This window comes from Carlito syrichta, unplaced genomic scaffold, assembly GCF_000164805.1.
Source record: "Carlito syrichta isolate Samal-C Ts95f unplaced genomic scaffold, Tarsius_syrichta-2.0.1 Scaffold277815, whole genome shotgun sequence".
NCBI classification, from domain to species: Eukaryota; Metazoa; Chordata; class Mammalia; order Primates; family Tarsiidae; genus Carlito; species Carlito syrichta.
In genome coordinates, this window is record NW_007221911.1 from 322,102 (window position 1) to 337,907 (window position 15,806).

Sequence of the window (15,806 nt, forward strand, 5' to 3'; positions counted from 1 at the left end):
CCCCCCCCCCCCCCCCCCCCCCCCCCCCCCCCCCCCCTCTCTCTCTCTCGCCAATTCTGCCTTCCTCTTTCCCTTTTAAGGAGTCTTGTGAATACACTGGGCCCATCCAGATAATCCAGGATAATCTCCCCATTTCAAGGTTCTTAACTTAATCACATCTGCAAAGTCCCTTTAGCCATGTAAGGTGACATGTTCCAAGGTTTCTAAGATTATGCCATGGACATCGTTGGGGGGAACTTCGATGAGGCTGGCCGTAGGGATCAGAGCAGACTTGGCAGGTGGGACTCCAGCCTCCTGGCTCTGAGCTCTAACCAGGGCATCTTCATTCTCATAAAACCTACCTATTGAGGTTTAACATACAATTTTTTTTGAATTTTTGAAGACAGTTTCCAGTGTGAGATATATAAAAGCCCATGTTCTCATGCTCTTTCTTTCTCTTCACACTCATCCTGAAAGTGGGTAAAATGCCTTAGATTTGTCAGATGTCTGAGTGTCCTTAGCTGAGCAGGCTGTGCCATGGAAGGAGGAGAGATCGGCTACCAGCTTTCTTGTGTATTGAACACACAGCCTTCCTTGCAGGAGCATTATGCTCTAATGAGCTTTGAATTACCCAGCTACCCTGCCGCCCTTCCCTCCACATGCCGTCCACACTGGTTTCCCATGAAATGTGTCATTTCACCCTACTGGAGCACGGATGTGTGGAGACCATTACAGATGACCATCTCTCGTTCTCTCTGTAGGACAGTAAGCAGTAGCATATGCCTTGAGGGCTTCCAGAGAAATGGGGGCAGGAAGCTCTCACGGCCTAACATACACATTTAACTCCATCAAGCTTTTCCCCTGGAGAGAAGTCCTGCGTGGCTTGGGTCTGCATGTCAGACCCATCAAAAAGTTTGGAAATCATTCTTTGTGAAAGGAATAAGCTTGCCATCTAGTAGACCAGAACCTATTTCGAGCAGGAATTACAGTTGCACGTCTCATCAATCACCCAGGTAGGGTGAGGTAGGCTCCGCTGAAGGAGCATATCCCTCTTCTCCCAGGGGTCCTGAATAGGCTCTTGTGTCCATCACTCATATTCGCCTGCCAACAGGACAGTCTGGAACTGAGGTGTGTATGTCTCAGTCTTGGTGAGATTTGACTGACCTCCAAAGTAATTAATCAACAAAAATCAGTGGTAGAAAAAGAGGAGAAAGATGACAAGGAAAAGGAGTTGAATAGGAAAAATCATTTTAATCTCATTAGCAAATTATGCCTTAGACCAATCCTGAGTCAAGAAGCCATGAACATCTCATGGAAGATGATTAACCTTGTGTATTTTAGGGGTCACTGAAATATGAACTCATTTATTAGACCCTCTTGCTGGGGCAGGGTTGTTGCCATAATGAATGGAGTAACTTAGCCTGTAGTTTATCAAGTCCCTGGGACTACTGAGGAGAACCTATGCAAAGAGGGGTTAATATTTGATCTTGGGGCTCTCTCCTGAGCAAACAGTTCTCTTTTGAGGATGAGTGGAGGAATTGCCCGTAACCAGGAGGAAGAAGCATCCAGCCCTCAGCCCTTGCAAACAGAGAACACTAGCTTATCCTGGAAGCAGGATTACTTCCTTACAACTGGGATCTGGCTGCAAATACTCCTAGGAAGAGGGGCGTGGTTTGGAAATTGTAGTTTCTTTGTATTTAGATACAGATTTGGAGAGAATTCAGAATGGTAATATAATGGCTAGAGGAAAATTCAGGCAAAAACTAAAACAAATTTATACCATGGGAAAATCCATTGATGAACTCCTTGGAGAATGGTTGTTCTAGTTCCCAAGGGTTAAGATGAAAACTCTATTTTTGGTTTCAGCATATTTTTTTCTGGAAAATCTTAAAAAAAAAATTTATTCTGAACTTCAGCCCAAGTGCAAAAGAGATAATTGCATCTTTTTCAGTGATTGAGGATCCTGTTTCAGTGATTGAGGATCCTGTCTTGCCTTCAAGGTCATCATTTTGGACAATTAATTTATAGTGCTTTGCCCTAAGATAATTACATTAATAATGTTTTGTATGTGCACATGTCTGTGGTGTGTGTGTGTTAGAGAGAGAGAGAGAGAGAAAATGAGAGAGAGAGAGAGAACACTAGGTTGAATCTACAAATCCATAATGACCCCAGAATATACACTCAACAAGTCTATAGGATTTCTTTACCTTGTTAGCATGGTTACTTTATTTCTTTAGGGATTCTAAGGAATTTGGGTTTTGATCATACTTGAAAGACAGCATGGCAGAATGGAAGGCACACACACAAGCTTTGGAATCAGACAATCTAGGCCCAAAATCTGATCATGCCATTTTTCACGACCATGACCCTAGACAAATTACTTAGTCTTTATGAATCTGATTTTGCTCATCTGTGAAATGGGGAAGAAAACGTGCTGTGCTGTTGAGCCTGAAGGTAATATATGTAGATTGTATTGCACAAATAATTGTTTAATTCCCGATAGCTGTTATTACTATTTTAGCTTTGCTGATTAAAAAAAAAAAAACCCAACTTGGACACGGCAGCTCACTCTGTCTTTTCTCCAAATCTCCTAAGAGAGTATGAATTTCAGGTGGTTCAATTTGGAATGGTAATGGTCATCTAGACATTAGGGCCAGGCAAGATGGGGGTATGCCAGGTTTTGGAGTCTGGAACAAGCCTGCTCGTATTTCATTCGGTGAAGTCTTTATCAAAAATCATGCTTGAAGAAGCATTCTGAAAAAGGCAGGTGGTTGGGAAGATGTGGTGTCCTGGCTGATGGCTCAGAGAGTTAGCGGGTTCAAGTTGAAACCACATCACGTGGGAATAACAGGAGGGCCACTTTGTCTGCCTCATGGCTTCTAGCGAGCTTTATAGAAAGGATAAAAAAAGAAAAAACTCATGGAAGCCAGTGAAACCCATTGAATTCCAGTCAGACTTCCATGCTTTCCATTTTTCCATCCCCACACCCATGCCTGGGCAGCACATGGTGCTCAAGCCAGCTCCCTTCTGGTAACACATCTGGCCTAACAGCTGGGTGGCCAAGAAATTTGATGGGTGGAGGGGCTAACAAAATGTGAGGTGCAATCCTCAGCTGCCTCGTTTGCTTGTTTACTGTCATCTGGAACATCTGGGCTTGCACAGCACGGGGCAACTCTCAGAAACTTCTTTAAATACTGTCACCTTCCAGCACTCCAGCTGCCTTCTTGGGGGTGAGGTGGGGGATGAACCAGGTTGGGAGCTTGGCAGGCCCACAGGGGGCCATTTGTTTGGGAAATTGCAGAATTAGTGTTAGCAAACAGTGAATATCCTGCTGTGATCTTCCACTGGGAAGCCAGAAAAGAGGAGAGGTGGGTTTTCAGAAGCACACCTGCGGCAGCTCTGGGCTACTGGGCCAAGTGCTTGGCAGCTAAGAGAAAAAGCAAGCCAGGCAGCAGGGACAGGGAACTGTTTCCCACTGTGTTCCACTGCGTTTGGGAAGTTTGCTTCTGTTTGGTTTTGATTCTGGAGGGTTGCATTTCCTAGTTGGTGGTGTGTGTCTAGTGTAGTCATTTGAAACCCAGCATTGGAGTTCCATCTGAACAGACACCGGCTCTGCCCTTTTATTGCTGCTTGACCCGGGCAAGTTATTTACCCCCTTCCAGCTTTTTAGAAAGGATTGGCTGTAATGCTCAGGAAGCAGGATGGCCAAAAACAAAAACCAAAAACAGTCATCAGCTTTTCAACAGAACCCAGTGCAGCGAGAAATTCATAAATTAGTTGGCAATATTAATAGTTACCTGGTCTCTCAGAAGGGCTAATACAGTATTGTGAGATAAAATACCTAAAGTATTTAGCATGGTTCCTCATAAGTGTGTGGTAAACAATGGCCGCTGTGTGTGAGACTGAGCATGGCAGGAGCTGGTGATGGGCAGCTAAGTCATGGACTCCATAGCCAACTCACCAAGGCTCCAGCGTAGGCCCGCCATGTACAGCTGTGTGACTTTAGGAAAGTGATACTCTCACTCTTTATGCCTCAGTTTCCTCATGTGGAAAATGAAATTGATAACACTGCTTACCTCCTAGAGGTGCTGCAAGTGTTAGGGAGTGAGTGGGACCACTGCCTGGTATATAATAGGTGCCAGGTAAGGGCTACTGTTGTTCTTAAAGCCCCTCTGTCTTGCCCAGGATTGGACATCTCAGATTTCTTCTTTGCTGTTATTCCTGGGGTGTTTATTGAGGGCAAGTTTGTGTAAGTAAGCTAAATATTTCACACAGGAAGTGTCCAGCCCAACCCTAAGCTCTGCACCTGTGGATGCTCCTGTAGCAGGTACTCTTCCCTATGTCTTTCAAAGGGCAGTTGTGACATAGGAAGGTGATGATACAGCTATGCCCACTAGGAGAGCAGTCAAACCCTGCTCCAAGGTCATGAGAAAGTCCACTTCCTCCTTCAGGCCAGAAGCCCTGGCTCAGTTTATTCCTTCCAACACTACCATTTGGTGCCAGTGTTGACAAAATGCTTTAGACATTAAAAAGCCCTATTAATACTAAGTCCAAACAGCAGCACTCACCTTCCCAAGCCCAAAAGAATCTCTGCTAATACGTTTTAATTCTGGCCTGTCACTCCCACTCTCCTGCCAGCCAGAAGCCCAACTGGGAGGCCAGCACACCTCACTCTGTCTTGCTACAATGCTCCCCTCCAGCCGTTTTGGAGGAAACGGCTTTAATGTAAATGTGTGTGATCTGTGCCCAGAAAGAAGAAGCAAGATTTCAAGAAAGGTCACTTGCTTTTAAAGGGAGCCCAGTGCAGTGGAAAATTCGTGGATTGCGTGCCAGTGTTAACAGTTTCCAGGATGAGTACTAAGAGTCGGTGTCAGTGGTTACACTCGGTTCCCAGACAACTCAGTCTCCTGATTCACCCACCTGTGTGGATGCTTTCTGATCGTGCCAGTGCCCATCCGGACTCAGCCCCATGAAGGACAGCTCCGGGTGCTATGACCGCCACATTGGGGTGGACTGTTCCGATGGCTTCAACGGAGGCTGTGAGCAGCTGTGTCTCCAGCAGATGGCGCCCTTCCCAGACGACCCCGCCTTGTACAACATCCTCATGTTCTGCGGGTGAGTTCAGCTGCCTTTGAGGCCATTCGCACCCTCTGTCCCGGGCCGCAGGACTTTCAGGGCTAAACCTGGGAAAGTAAACGTTCATGAATTGTCAACCTAGGCCAACCCTTAGGCTCTGAGGAAAGAACCTTTAGGACTGGAGTTGGAGCACTCTTAAAGTCTGGGTTGAGAGGAACTTCAGGGAAAGTCTAGTCCAACCCTTGTCAATGGGGAAACTGACAGATTTATCTGCACAGGGATATTAACTACATGGTTTACACAAATTGTTCTTACTTAAATCAGAATTTTCTAAGTTGTATTTTCTGGAGTTATGTTAATTAGGCATTTTGTGACAAAAGGGTTCCATGTGAGAAAACTTGGGAAAGATTGTGTGAAATTAATCAATTATCAAAATGTGGGAGTGGTCTCTGGAGATGTAGAAACTTACCTAAATTCTGCCTCCCAAATGCCAAGCCCCTCGAGCAAAGCCGTGCCTGCCTCTGGGTAAAAAGCCCTGACTGTGGATCAGCTCTCTCACATACCTCATCTCATGTGTTCTCTGTAAGAGAGCGAGTTAGGCAGTATGCTACTCCATTTTACAGTTGAGAAAATTGATGCACAGTGAGGTTAAGTGACTGACTCAGGACTGGGGAGTGGACAAGAGGTAAGATTGGAACTAGAATTCAGGCCTTCCCTTTGTCTTTAAAAGTTCTGCAGTGCATGGCTGGGCACAGTGGCTCAAGCCTGTTATTTCACCACTTTGGGAGGCGGAGGCCGAGGCAGGAGGATTGCCTGAACCCACAGGTTCAAGACCAGCATGGTGAGACTTCTCTCTACAATTAAAAAAAAAAAATTAACGGGATGTGGTAGAGCGCGCATGTAGTTTTGCCTACTTGGAAGGCTGAGGTGGAGGATCGCCAGAGCCCAGCAGATCAATGATAGGTGTCCTTGAGCCTGCCCCTGCTACAGCCTGGGCGATGGAGTAAGACTCCAACTCAAAAAACAAAAACAAAAGCAAAAATAGCCGTAGGTATGAATAACAAAAAACACTATGTGCTAGAAACTCTGAGTATCAATAAAGCAAATGTTTAAAAAGAAAGTTCTGCAGTTCTTTCAAACATTGAAATTTACAACAGTGACTGGAATTATATTTAAATATATTTTTATGTTATATGTATAAAGTAAACAAAGATTTAGCCTGTTCTTCACCCACATAATTTGCTTGTCTGTCCTTCCCTCCCCTATTCTCTGCCCCTTCCTCCCGCCCCTCTCCCTTGTCTCTTCCCTCCTGTCAGGGAAAGTACTTACTTGATGCCACATACTGTACAGGCCACTGAGCTGCAAAGATAAATAACACATAGTTCTTACCCTCAAGGATCTCACAGTCTAATAAGTTTGCAATGAAAATCAATGTTTATAGTAATAAAACTAGGCTGGATTGTTGATAAAAGCCAGGGCCTGCTGAATAATCATAAAAAGATTATTCAGTGGAATTGCGATATTATTTTATTGTGTTTCATTTTATTTTATTTCCTTGTAATTGAGCAATTTTTGTATAGAGTTTCTTGTAAAATTTCATATCGTACGTGGAAACTTCCTCTAAATTTTATTGTTCTCTGTAATGTTATCATTAGGACTGACCCACTTCAATTAATAGCAGTCAATTCAGCCAAAGGTACAGACATCTGTTTATTTAATAAAGATATATTTGAGCATCTACTTTGTTCAGAGAACCTAGTTAGGTGTTAGGTATAAGAGAAACAACAAGATACCGGACCTGGTCTTGTCCCTCTGAGGAATTGACAATGGTACACATGTCTGAGAGAGGGGTTGAGGAGGCCGTGTGGAAAGAGAAGCTGTCAAGATTTTCAGGGCAGACCCAGAGGAGACCAGCGGGCTTCAGAGTTCTTCCCGGAAACACTGTTTCATAACTCAAGGAAGGAGCCACTTGACTCTCTTGTCCCAGATTTAGGCTGGTGCTGTAGAATCCTGTGGATCTCAAGTCCCGTCTGTTTCCTGGACTAGTGCAGCAGCTCCCTGACTGGGTTTCTTCCCTATTTCAATAAGAATTAGACACACACTGTGTGTGTGTGTGTGTGTGTGTGTGTGTGTGTGTGTGTGTAGCGCTATTTAAGGTACTATATATAGCTGCCATAGAAGTTTTTGATTTAAGGTTCTTATATAAAGAACAAATCCCGTGCCCTTAAAAAGCTCAAATCACACCTGTTCACCCAAATATATAGGTGGTAAATGGAAAAAAAATAGCAGTTGAAGTAGCATAAGCTGGGACCTCATTTGCACTTCTGCTACCACTACTAACAGCAGCATTTCAGGAGCACTAGCTATGTATCAGGCGCTGGGTAGATTCTTCTTATTCAGTATCTCATTTAATCTTCTGAACAACCCAGCAAAGCAAGCAGCTACCTTCCCCCCTGAACCGCCCCCATCCACCTTTTTGCAGTTTTAGAAACTGAAGCTCAGAGAGGTGAATCCACTGGCTCCTTTTCCTAAATAGCCATGGCTACTACAATATCACTTCTCACCATTTAAAACTATGGTATTTGTTCCCATATGTAGGCAGAGGTCTTTATCTTGTTATACCAGTTACTATTAATAGTAATAAATGATATACTTTAATATTATGGGCATATTTAAATTCTAAATTAGGTTTGTTTTTAAAGAAAGACCCAAATTAAATCAATAATTGTTTTAATGACAGCATTATCAAAGAAATAGTTCTAGGCCAGGCAAAGTGGCTCACACCTGTAATCCCAGCACTTGGGGAGTCTGAGGTGAGAGGATCACCTAAGCCCAGGAGTTTGAGGCTGCAGTGAGCTGTGATCATGCCACTGCACTCCAACCTCAGCAACAAAGTGAGGCTCTGACTCAAAATATTTTTAAAAATTGAAATAATAAAATGAAAGAAAGAGTTCTTACTTTAGTTAGCAAATGTATTGTCTTCCCACTAGAACTACAAATAAGTTCCAATTAATGACTTACAGATCACTGACCCATATTTACCAACATTAGTATTGCTTTTGCTTTAGAGTTCATGAACAAGCATGATGGGGAGGATGCCTAGAAGGCAATCGTTGGTTAATGAGGCACCCTGTACTCACACTGTGTGTCCTGGGGTCTGTTTAGTTCAGAAAGGCTATTCTGAATGAAGGAGGAATTTAAAGGGGTTGATCTTGTGTTTGGATACATTCAAATGGAACACAGTCTGGAGATGATAAATCTTTCTAATTTCTTAGTTGGCTTATCACAAGACCAGATTAGAAAGTTATTAATTTCTTTAGCACAGTGTCACTCCTTTTGCTGCCTAATTACCCTCCACACAAATGCAGGGTCTGACCATATAGATGATTCTTGAGAAAGTCTCTTGAATATCTTAGAATTAAATGTGTTAACTCAAGCTTAACTTCAGAGATTCTCACCTTGGTCTATTTGGGAAATCATGTAATGATTACAGGTGAGAGTACTCCAAAGTTCTAAAGGCCTTCTCTGCAAAACACAGGTGAAGGATTTAATCTGATCCCATGACAAAAGGAGCCTTAGTTTACAGGCTTAAGAAACTGAGTTATAAAGGTATCAAAATCAAATTGGAATATTCCTCATCTTTGGCCACCAACCCTCTCTAGGGCACTTCTTCCTAGTCTTTGGAGTTGACTCTCCTGCATAGCTCATCAATAAAATAAACTCTTATCTTGAATTTTCTACCATGATAGGTGCATCGAGGACTACAAACTTGGTGTGGATGGACACTCTTGCCAGCTCATTACGGAGACCTGTCCAGAGGGAGGTGATTGTGGGGAGAGCAGGGAGCTTCCCATGAACCAGACCCTCTTTGGGGAGATGTTCTTTGGTTACAACAACCAGTCCAAGGAAGTAGCTGCTGGACAGGTGCTGAAAGGAACATTCAGGTGAACCTACCATGCATGGAACTGGTTCTTCAGGACTGTTGGTGGGTCTACTCTGAAGAGCTTTATGCTCGGATAAAGTTTTGTGTCTTGGAGCAAAGTCAATATGATATGCCTAAAGGGGTAGATTATGTTTTTGCCCACAGTTTCCTCCAAGTCTATGTCCCTTCTTCCAGAATCTAGGAACCGTGCTTCTTCTGAGTGAACAGTAAGGTGTTAAATGAGATTTGACCTAGCCAGGGCAGAACTGCAAGATTTACATAGAAGCCATACCAGAACGCTCAGATTCCATTTCCCTGTGAATGGGAGAGTCAGTGTGTGGATCAGTCTAGAATAGTAGCCAAGGATGTGGAGAGTACCTGAAGCCCTTTACAGGGCATATTCAAGGTCTTACCTTTTTAAACTACAGGAATGCTGGATTTTATTCTCATACTTCAGCTCAGACAATTTGGTGCCACAAATGGAATTCAGATGTGAGAACCTAGTTATCTTTTGTTGTTAGATATTTTGAAAATTTGTAAAAAAAAAAAAAGGGCACTCCTTTTATTCTCCATAAAATATGTTATGTCAAATGGATTTACTGTTTTAATGTATTAATAAATGTTTAGAATTTATGTTTTAATTTCTAGCATGGTAAATATTCATAGGTATAATTGGGGTCTTATTTTATAAATATAATAAAGCCACTTGGGAACTTCAATTATTTTTAAGAGTGTAAATGAGTCCTGAGAACAAAATGTTTAAAACCATTGATTTAGAATATTTCTTGGTGATTTTCCACTTGACACTTGTCCCTGTTTTGCCTTGGATTATTTGAATACTTCTTCCTCAGAACCCAAGGGAAATTACTTTCCAGGAGATGGTGATAATGAGGAGGAGGATAAGGAGGAAGATGTCAGTATTATAATATGGACTAGCAATTGATAGCAACCTGGGTCTAGACTCCTATGAGCAAACTGATAGTGCCATTTTCAAGACAGCTTTTGGAGTCAGTTGTTTTTTCTGTTACAGGCAAGAGACATTACTAATATTTCCCCCTTATAGCCTGGGAATTGATTTGCTAAAGGCAAGAAGTGTGGTGTCATAACTAATCTTGTGGTGGCTGTAGTCTTTACTGTAGTCTAGAAATAAGATTGAGTGTGTCCAGCTCTTGTCAGAGGGATTCATGGAACAGGGACTAGGATGGGAGGAAGGGAAGAACATTCTTTACCCTTTATGGAGACCTTTGCAGCTGGTTTCCTTCTCAACTCCCCTAGCTCCCACCCTATCTTCCAAACCCATCTTCTTATTCATGATCTGTATATTGAATGGGGTTCAGGGTAAGTGGAATTTTTTGGTCCACAAGAGTTTTACATTGTGGGTTGAAATATAGATTGCCTACCATGGAGTGGATTCACCTGAACACTCAAAAATGAAGGTCTGCCCTGTTTCTAGGCAAAACAACTTTGCTCGTGGCTTAGACCAGCAACTGCCAGATGGTCTTGTGGTGGCCACTGTTCCCCTGGAGAATCAGTGCCTGGAGGAGATCTCAGAGCCCACCCCTGACCCCGACTTCCTGACTGGTGAGTGTGCCTTCCTGACCTCACTTAATTGGCAAAAAGACTGGCAGATCCCCATGGTTTCATGAAACCAAGACTGGACCGCACTTATTTTGGTTTCTAAGCCAGCAATAACCCTGATACACAATAAAAGCTCAGTCATAAACTGAACACTCGTAAAGATTATTTGTCAGTAAAATTGTCAATATTATCCTATAATCACCTGCAAAATGGTCCTAACAATATTTTCTTGTTTCACAGAAATGCTTTGAGAACAAATAAGAGAATAGGTGGCTAGAGTTCTTGTTGGGATGAAAGTAAGTGACCAGGTCACCGAGGCAGAGGGAGACACTAGACTGCTACTCTCTCCTAAATGTCCATCATTCCTGCTGTTGGGTTTTCTAGCAAGTACTTAGGGAGCTGTATGAAAAAAGAGAAAAGGACACAGTTTCATTGTCACATGATCCTGAGGTTGAATCCCTGCTACTTTCTAGCTGTGTGACATTAGACAATAGAGTCTCTCTGAGCCTCATGGGATCCAATCATCAGATGGGGATAATAATGTCTGCCCCTCAGTGTTATTGGAACAACAGTAGCATCCATCCTCTGGGCTCATGGAACAAAGGTATGGATTGATCAGAAGAGGCAAGAAACTCAGAATATGCTTCTCTGTGCCTCTGAAGACGCCTAGTTAGAATCTCCTAAAGAAAAAACTTTAGGGTGTCCCTAGGACTAATGAGAATCAGATAACTGAAACTTGGCATCACTTTCTGAAATACTAGACATAGCTCAATTCCGTTGTTTGTTCTGTTTATTTTTCCATCACCCCTCTTCTTAGTCATTCTTTGTCTTCCTTAGTCTATACTTTCTCACCATTTTTCTTCCTTTTGTAAAGAACAGATTGAGCTAAGGGTAGGCCTCTTCCAGTTATCAAATTATGTTAAAACATAAGTTTAGACACCATTAGAAATAGATCTGTCTGAGGTGATGTGGCTTAATGATTAACAGTCTTGGCTCTGGAGCCTGACCACTGGGCTCAGTCCCTCGCTGGCTGTGGGATCTGGACAAGTTACTCTGTTAAGTGGACAAGTGCCTTAGTTTCTTCTATCTGCAAAATGAATGTTATAATACTATCTTCCTCAGAGGATTGATATGAGAAAAACATAAATTAATGTTTGTAAAATGGTTAGAACAGTTCATGGCCAATAGTGAGATCTGAGTTTGCTAAATATATAATATTCCAAAGAAGAAAGAAAATAGTATGAAAACCATTAAATTGTGTTTTTCCCCATAGGAAAACAAAGAACAAAAGGGCAAACAATTAGATATATTCTGGACCAACAATAAATCTCTTCAAAATCACTTGCCCTATGAAGTACTACACACACACTCACACACTCTCACACACACAACTGAATAAATTAAAATGTAGCCTCTGGAAATATTCCCTAAAACCTACATCTCTAGCATTAGGGGATCTAGTTTCTTGGTTTCCACACTTTTGCTTGGACATGCTTCCCTTTTTGGTGTAAAATGCCTTGTAAAGGTGTGAGGTGGCACATACGAATTAGGTAGAGTCCAACTACAAGACATCTCTCTCACTCATTATAACTTATTGTGGTGGGAGATTTTACCTCAGCTACCAGGCTAGGAAGAGACTCAGAGTGGTTCTGGATGCTGCCAGAGCTTTTTGGGAGTAGTGGGTGGATAGATGTTAGAAATATTGGAGAAACACGTGACTCTTTGGGAATAAGGAAAATCTTTGGGAATAAGGAAAAGACCCAAACCTGGTCTTCATCCACACAGAAACATCTTTCTCCCTGTGCCCTTGGCTTTCTTCTAATTTGGCTTATTAGAGGCGAAAGTAATAGAAGGATGCCTAGATAGGACACTTTCATTTCTCATGGCCCTGCATTCGAGTCTAACATTCCTAAAAGTATAGAGGAAGTTCTTTTTGACCTGGATACTTTTCTGACTAGCCTTTGTTTTTAATCTATTTTGGATAAGGAATGATACCAGTTAGGCCAAGAATATGTATTTCCTTAGATGTAAGCAGAGATTGGGCTGGTTTCAAAGCCCAGAATAAACATGACAATCAATTCAAGAGATGGTTGACCAAATTTCTTTGATATTAACTATAGCTCTGGCAACATTTTAATTATATCTTTCCTGAGAGTTATACAGTTAATTTTATATCATGTGTACTATTATAGGTCATAATCCCCATAAACCTACAAGCTTAGAGGATTTTAGAGCTAAAGTGATCTCCAGAATCTTCTGTGTCAGCATTTCCAAGAATCATTTCTGGTTGTTGTTTTTATATGAAAAATCAGGGCTCCATTCGTAAATGGGTTCTATCTTCAAATACATTTGGAAAATAGTATCCTCCTCTCAGCAACGTATAATACCTTAACAATAGAAAAGTTTCCAGGAAGCTCTGCAGTAAAGAAATCCCTTTCACTTAATTTAAGCCAGCAATTCCCAAATCTGTGTAACTAGAGATCCTTTTTCACACATAACACCTATTTTCATCTTGCGGAATTATTAGTTTGAAGAACCCACTGGAAAATACTGATCTACATGTTTTGTCTTCCTGATGACTTCCCTCTTCATCAAAATAACAGTCAAGAACTTTGAGCGCCATAGGCCTTTTTGGTGTTATAAGTTGTGTGGAAATAAAGACCAAATGAGAACAGGCAAAGGCTATTAATCCAGAGCATATGAGAGCTACCATCACTTGTGCTTTGACAGGGACTCAAAGGCAAGCAGAAGAGTAGAAAAGCCTTATAGAAAAAAAGGGGACGTCTTCAAATATGCCCAGCCTGGAAGCTGTCAGATGAGGAGGCTGTAGGTGGGTTAACTAGAAGTAGACATCCTATGTGATTGGTTAGTGGAATATATTTTAACTTTTTCTGGTTGGACCTAAGTGGGAACAAAAATTAGGGAAGTTGCCAGTTATTCATGAAGTTCTGGTTACTTGGTACATATTGTTATAGGGTTATTGTTTGGCTTCTTGGGCTGTTTGTTAGAAATAGTGGTCTCACTTCCTACAAGTCTGATTTATAGATACTAGACTGGATGGTTACTGTAGATAATGGGTTAGTTTCCTGAGATGGTTGTTGCAGATTGATGTACAGTCTGGCCATTGTCCATGAATATATTCAGTCTTACAGTTAAAAATAAGAAGGGAGTCCAGAGATTGACTAAGGAGGAAGAGGAGACTGCTGGCCACATTCGTAGGCCTGTTGGGTGCCGCGGTCATTAACTATGTGAAAATTTAGAATTCTCAGCTTTTTGGAATTTTTTCAAATTTGTCCATAGGGAATGGACTCAGTTTTAGAACTTTGGGGCAATATATAGCTCCCTGACATTTCATATAAAATAAAAATTGAAAGCTGGTTTTCTTTCTTTTTTTTCCTTCTTCCTTTCTTTCTTTGTCTCTTTCTTTTTATTCTTTCTGTCTTTCTTTCTTCTTTTCTTTTTTAGAAGATTGTAAAGGATTGGCAGTAGTGGGAAACTGCCAGGGGAGGGCAGGGCAGGATTGGCAGTCATGGGAATCTGCCGAGGGAGTGGGGGACACCTCATCAACAAGGGTACATGCATGACGAACATTGTACCCCACATCTTTAAAATAAATAAATAAATAAGATTGCACATAGGGTCCGTTCATTCTTTTCTCAAGCATAAGTAGGGAAAAAACAATGTTCTTTCTCAAGAAAACATGGTCAGAGATATTTTGCTTGAAAAAAAGGAATCATTCAGCAGAAATGTGACCCTAAATAATAGTAAAATAAAAAAAGCTAAACCAGACTGCATGTCAAGGGCACACTGAGAAAATAGCATACGACTCAAGTAGAAAACATATACTTTAAAATATCCCTTTCTTTTTAACTAATGCCTATGGTGAAGAATAAGTGCATTCAGTAGAACTGTTGAGCAGGTTAGTCATGGAGTTCAGGTTTGAGGGACACTGTACATTCCTACCATTCCCCTCCAATATCTGTGCTTGTTCCTTTGTTTTCTCTTCCCTCTGTTGTTCTGTACCAAAATTTAGAAACTTATATCAAGGGCATCAATTAAGAACTATAACATTTACATAGTGAAAGGTGATGGGAGAGAGAAGGATAATGATGATGATAACTTGATGGAGGCCAAGTGTGTGCCTGGTTCTTTCTCTTTTTCTCAAAGCACTTTTATGTCCACAATTTTATTTTGTTCTCACAATCTACCTGTAAAATAGACCGAATGAATGTTAAATGCTCCCCACTTTTCAGACATTAAAAACAAACACATGAGTTGCCTGGCCTAAAGTCATGCAGCTGGTGGGAACCACAGAATTGAAAAGGAAGCAAGAGATCATCTCAGCTAAATCTCTCACTTTGTAGATGAAGCATCTAGGAACCAAAAGATTTCTGAGACAGGCAGGTAGCCAGAGAGATTACTCGGGTTGTGAGAACAAAAATTATGGGTATAAAAGTGATGAACATTCTGAAACTACCAGCTGCAGCAACATTGCCAGCCTGAGAATTTCTCCTGATTGCTTTATTTCTTTTTCACTGGAAAACAATTCAACTAAAGGGAAGTTTTTCCTAATAATTTGAATTTGTTTTATTTAGTGGGCATATTAGTCCAGTTTGCATTTTCTATAGAGGACGATCTGAGGCAGAGTAATTTATAAAGAAAAGATGTCTTTTTGGTTCATGGTTCTACACCCTGTGCAAGAAACTGGCATCTGCTTCTGGTTAGGCCTCAGGAAGCTTAAAATCGAGGTGAAAAGCAGAAAGGGAACAGATGCTTCACTTGGAAAGAGCAGAAACAAGAGCGAGGAGGGAGATGTCAGGCTTTTAAACAACCAGCTCAACTCTCCAGTGAACTAATAGAGCAAGAACTCACTCATGCTCAAGAGAAGGGCACCAAGCCATTCATGAGGGATCCACCTCTGTGACCCAGATACCTCCCACTAGGTCCCACCTCCAACACTAGGGATCACATTTCAACATGAGATATAGAGGAGACAAATATCTAAACTGTATCTGTGGATTTGCTTTTTTAAAATAATAGATTATTTGAAATAACAGCAAAACCAATGAGCAAGCATAAGTAGAGAATGCACATTCTACTGAATGGTTCTACATATCATATACACCTTATGTTCTAATGAAATGCACCTTTAAGGTATTTGATTAAAGTCTCAAACTTGTAAAGTTAGAGTTTCATTTGTATGCTTTTGAAGTTAACATAAGAGTTAAAAACCAAAGTATGTAGTAGTGTG

At 41.5% G+C, this 15,806-nt stretch overlaps 1 protein-coding gene across 2 annotated transcripts in view; it reads left to right on the plus strand.

Annotated features, from left to right (window-relative positions):
- ASTN1 (astrotactin 1) overlaps positions 1-15,806 on the plus strand; it is a 318,270-nt gene that overhangs the window by 215,444 nt on the left and 87,020 nt on the right. For both annotated transcript variants that reach the window (XM_008052472.2, XM_008052473.2), the window contains exons 12-14: positions 4,928-5,094; positions 8,805-8,999; positions 10,431-10,558. In XM_008052472.2, coding sequence (XP_008050663.1) covers positions 4,928-5,094; positions 8,805-8,999; positions 10,431-10,558 — 490 coding nt within the window. The remainder of the gene's footprint in view (positions 1-4,927; positions 5,095-8,804; positions 9,000-10,430; positions 10,559-15,806) is intronic.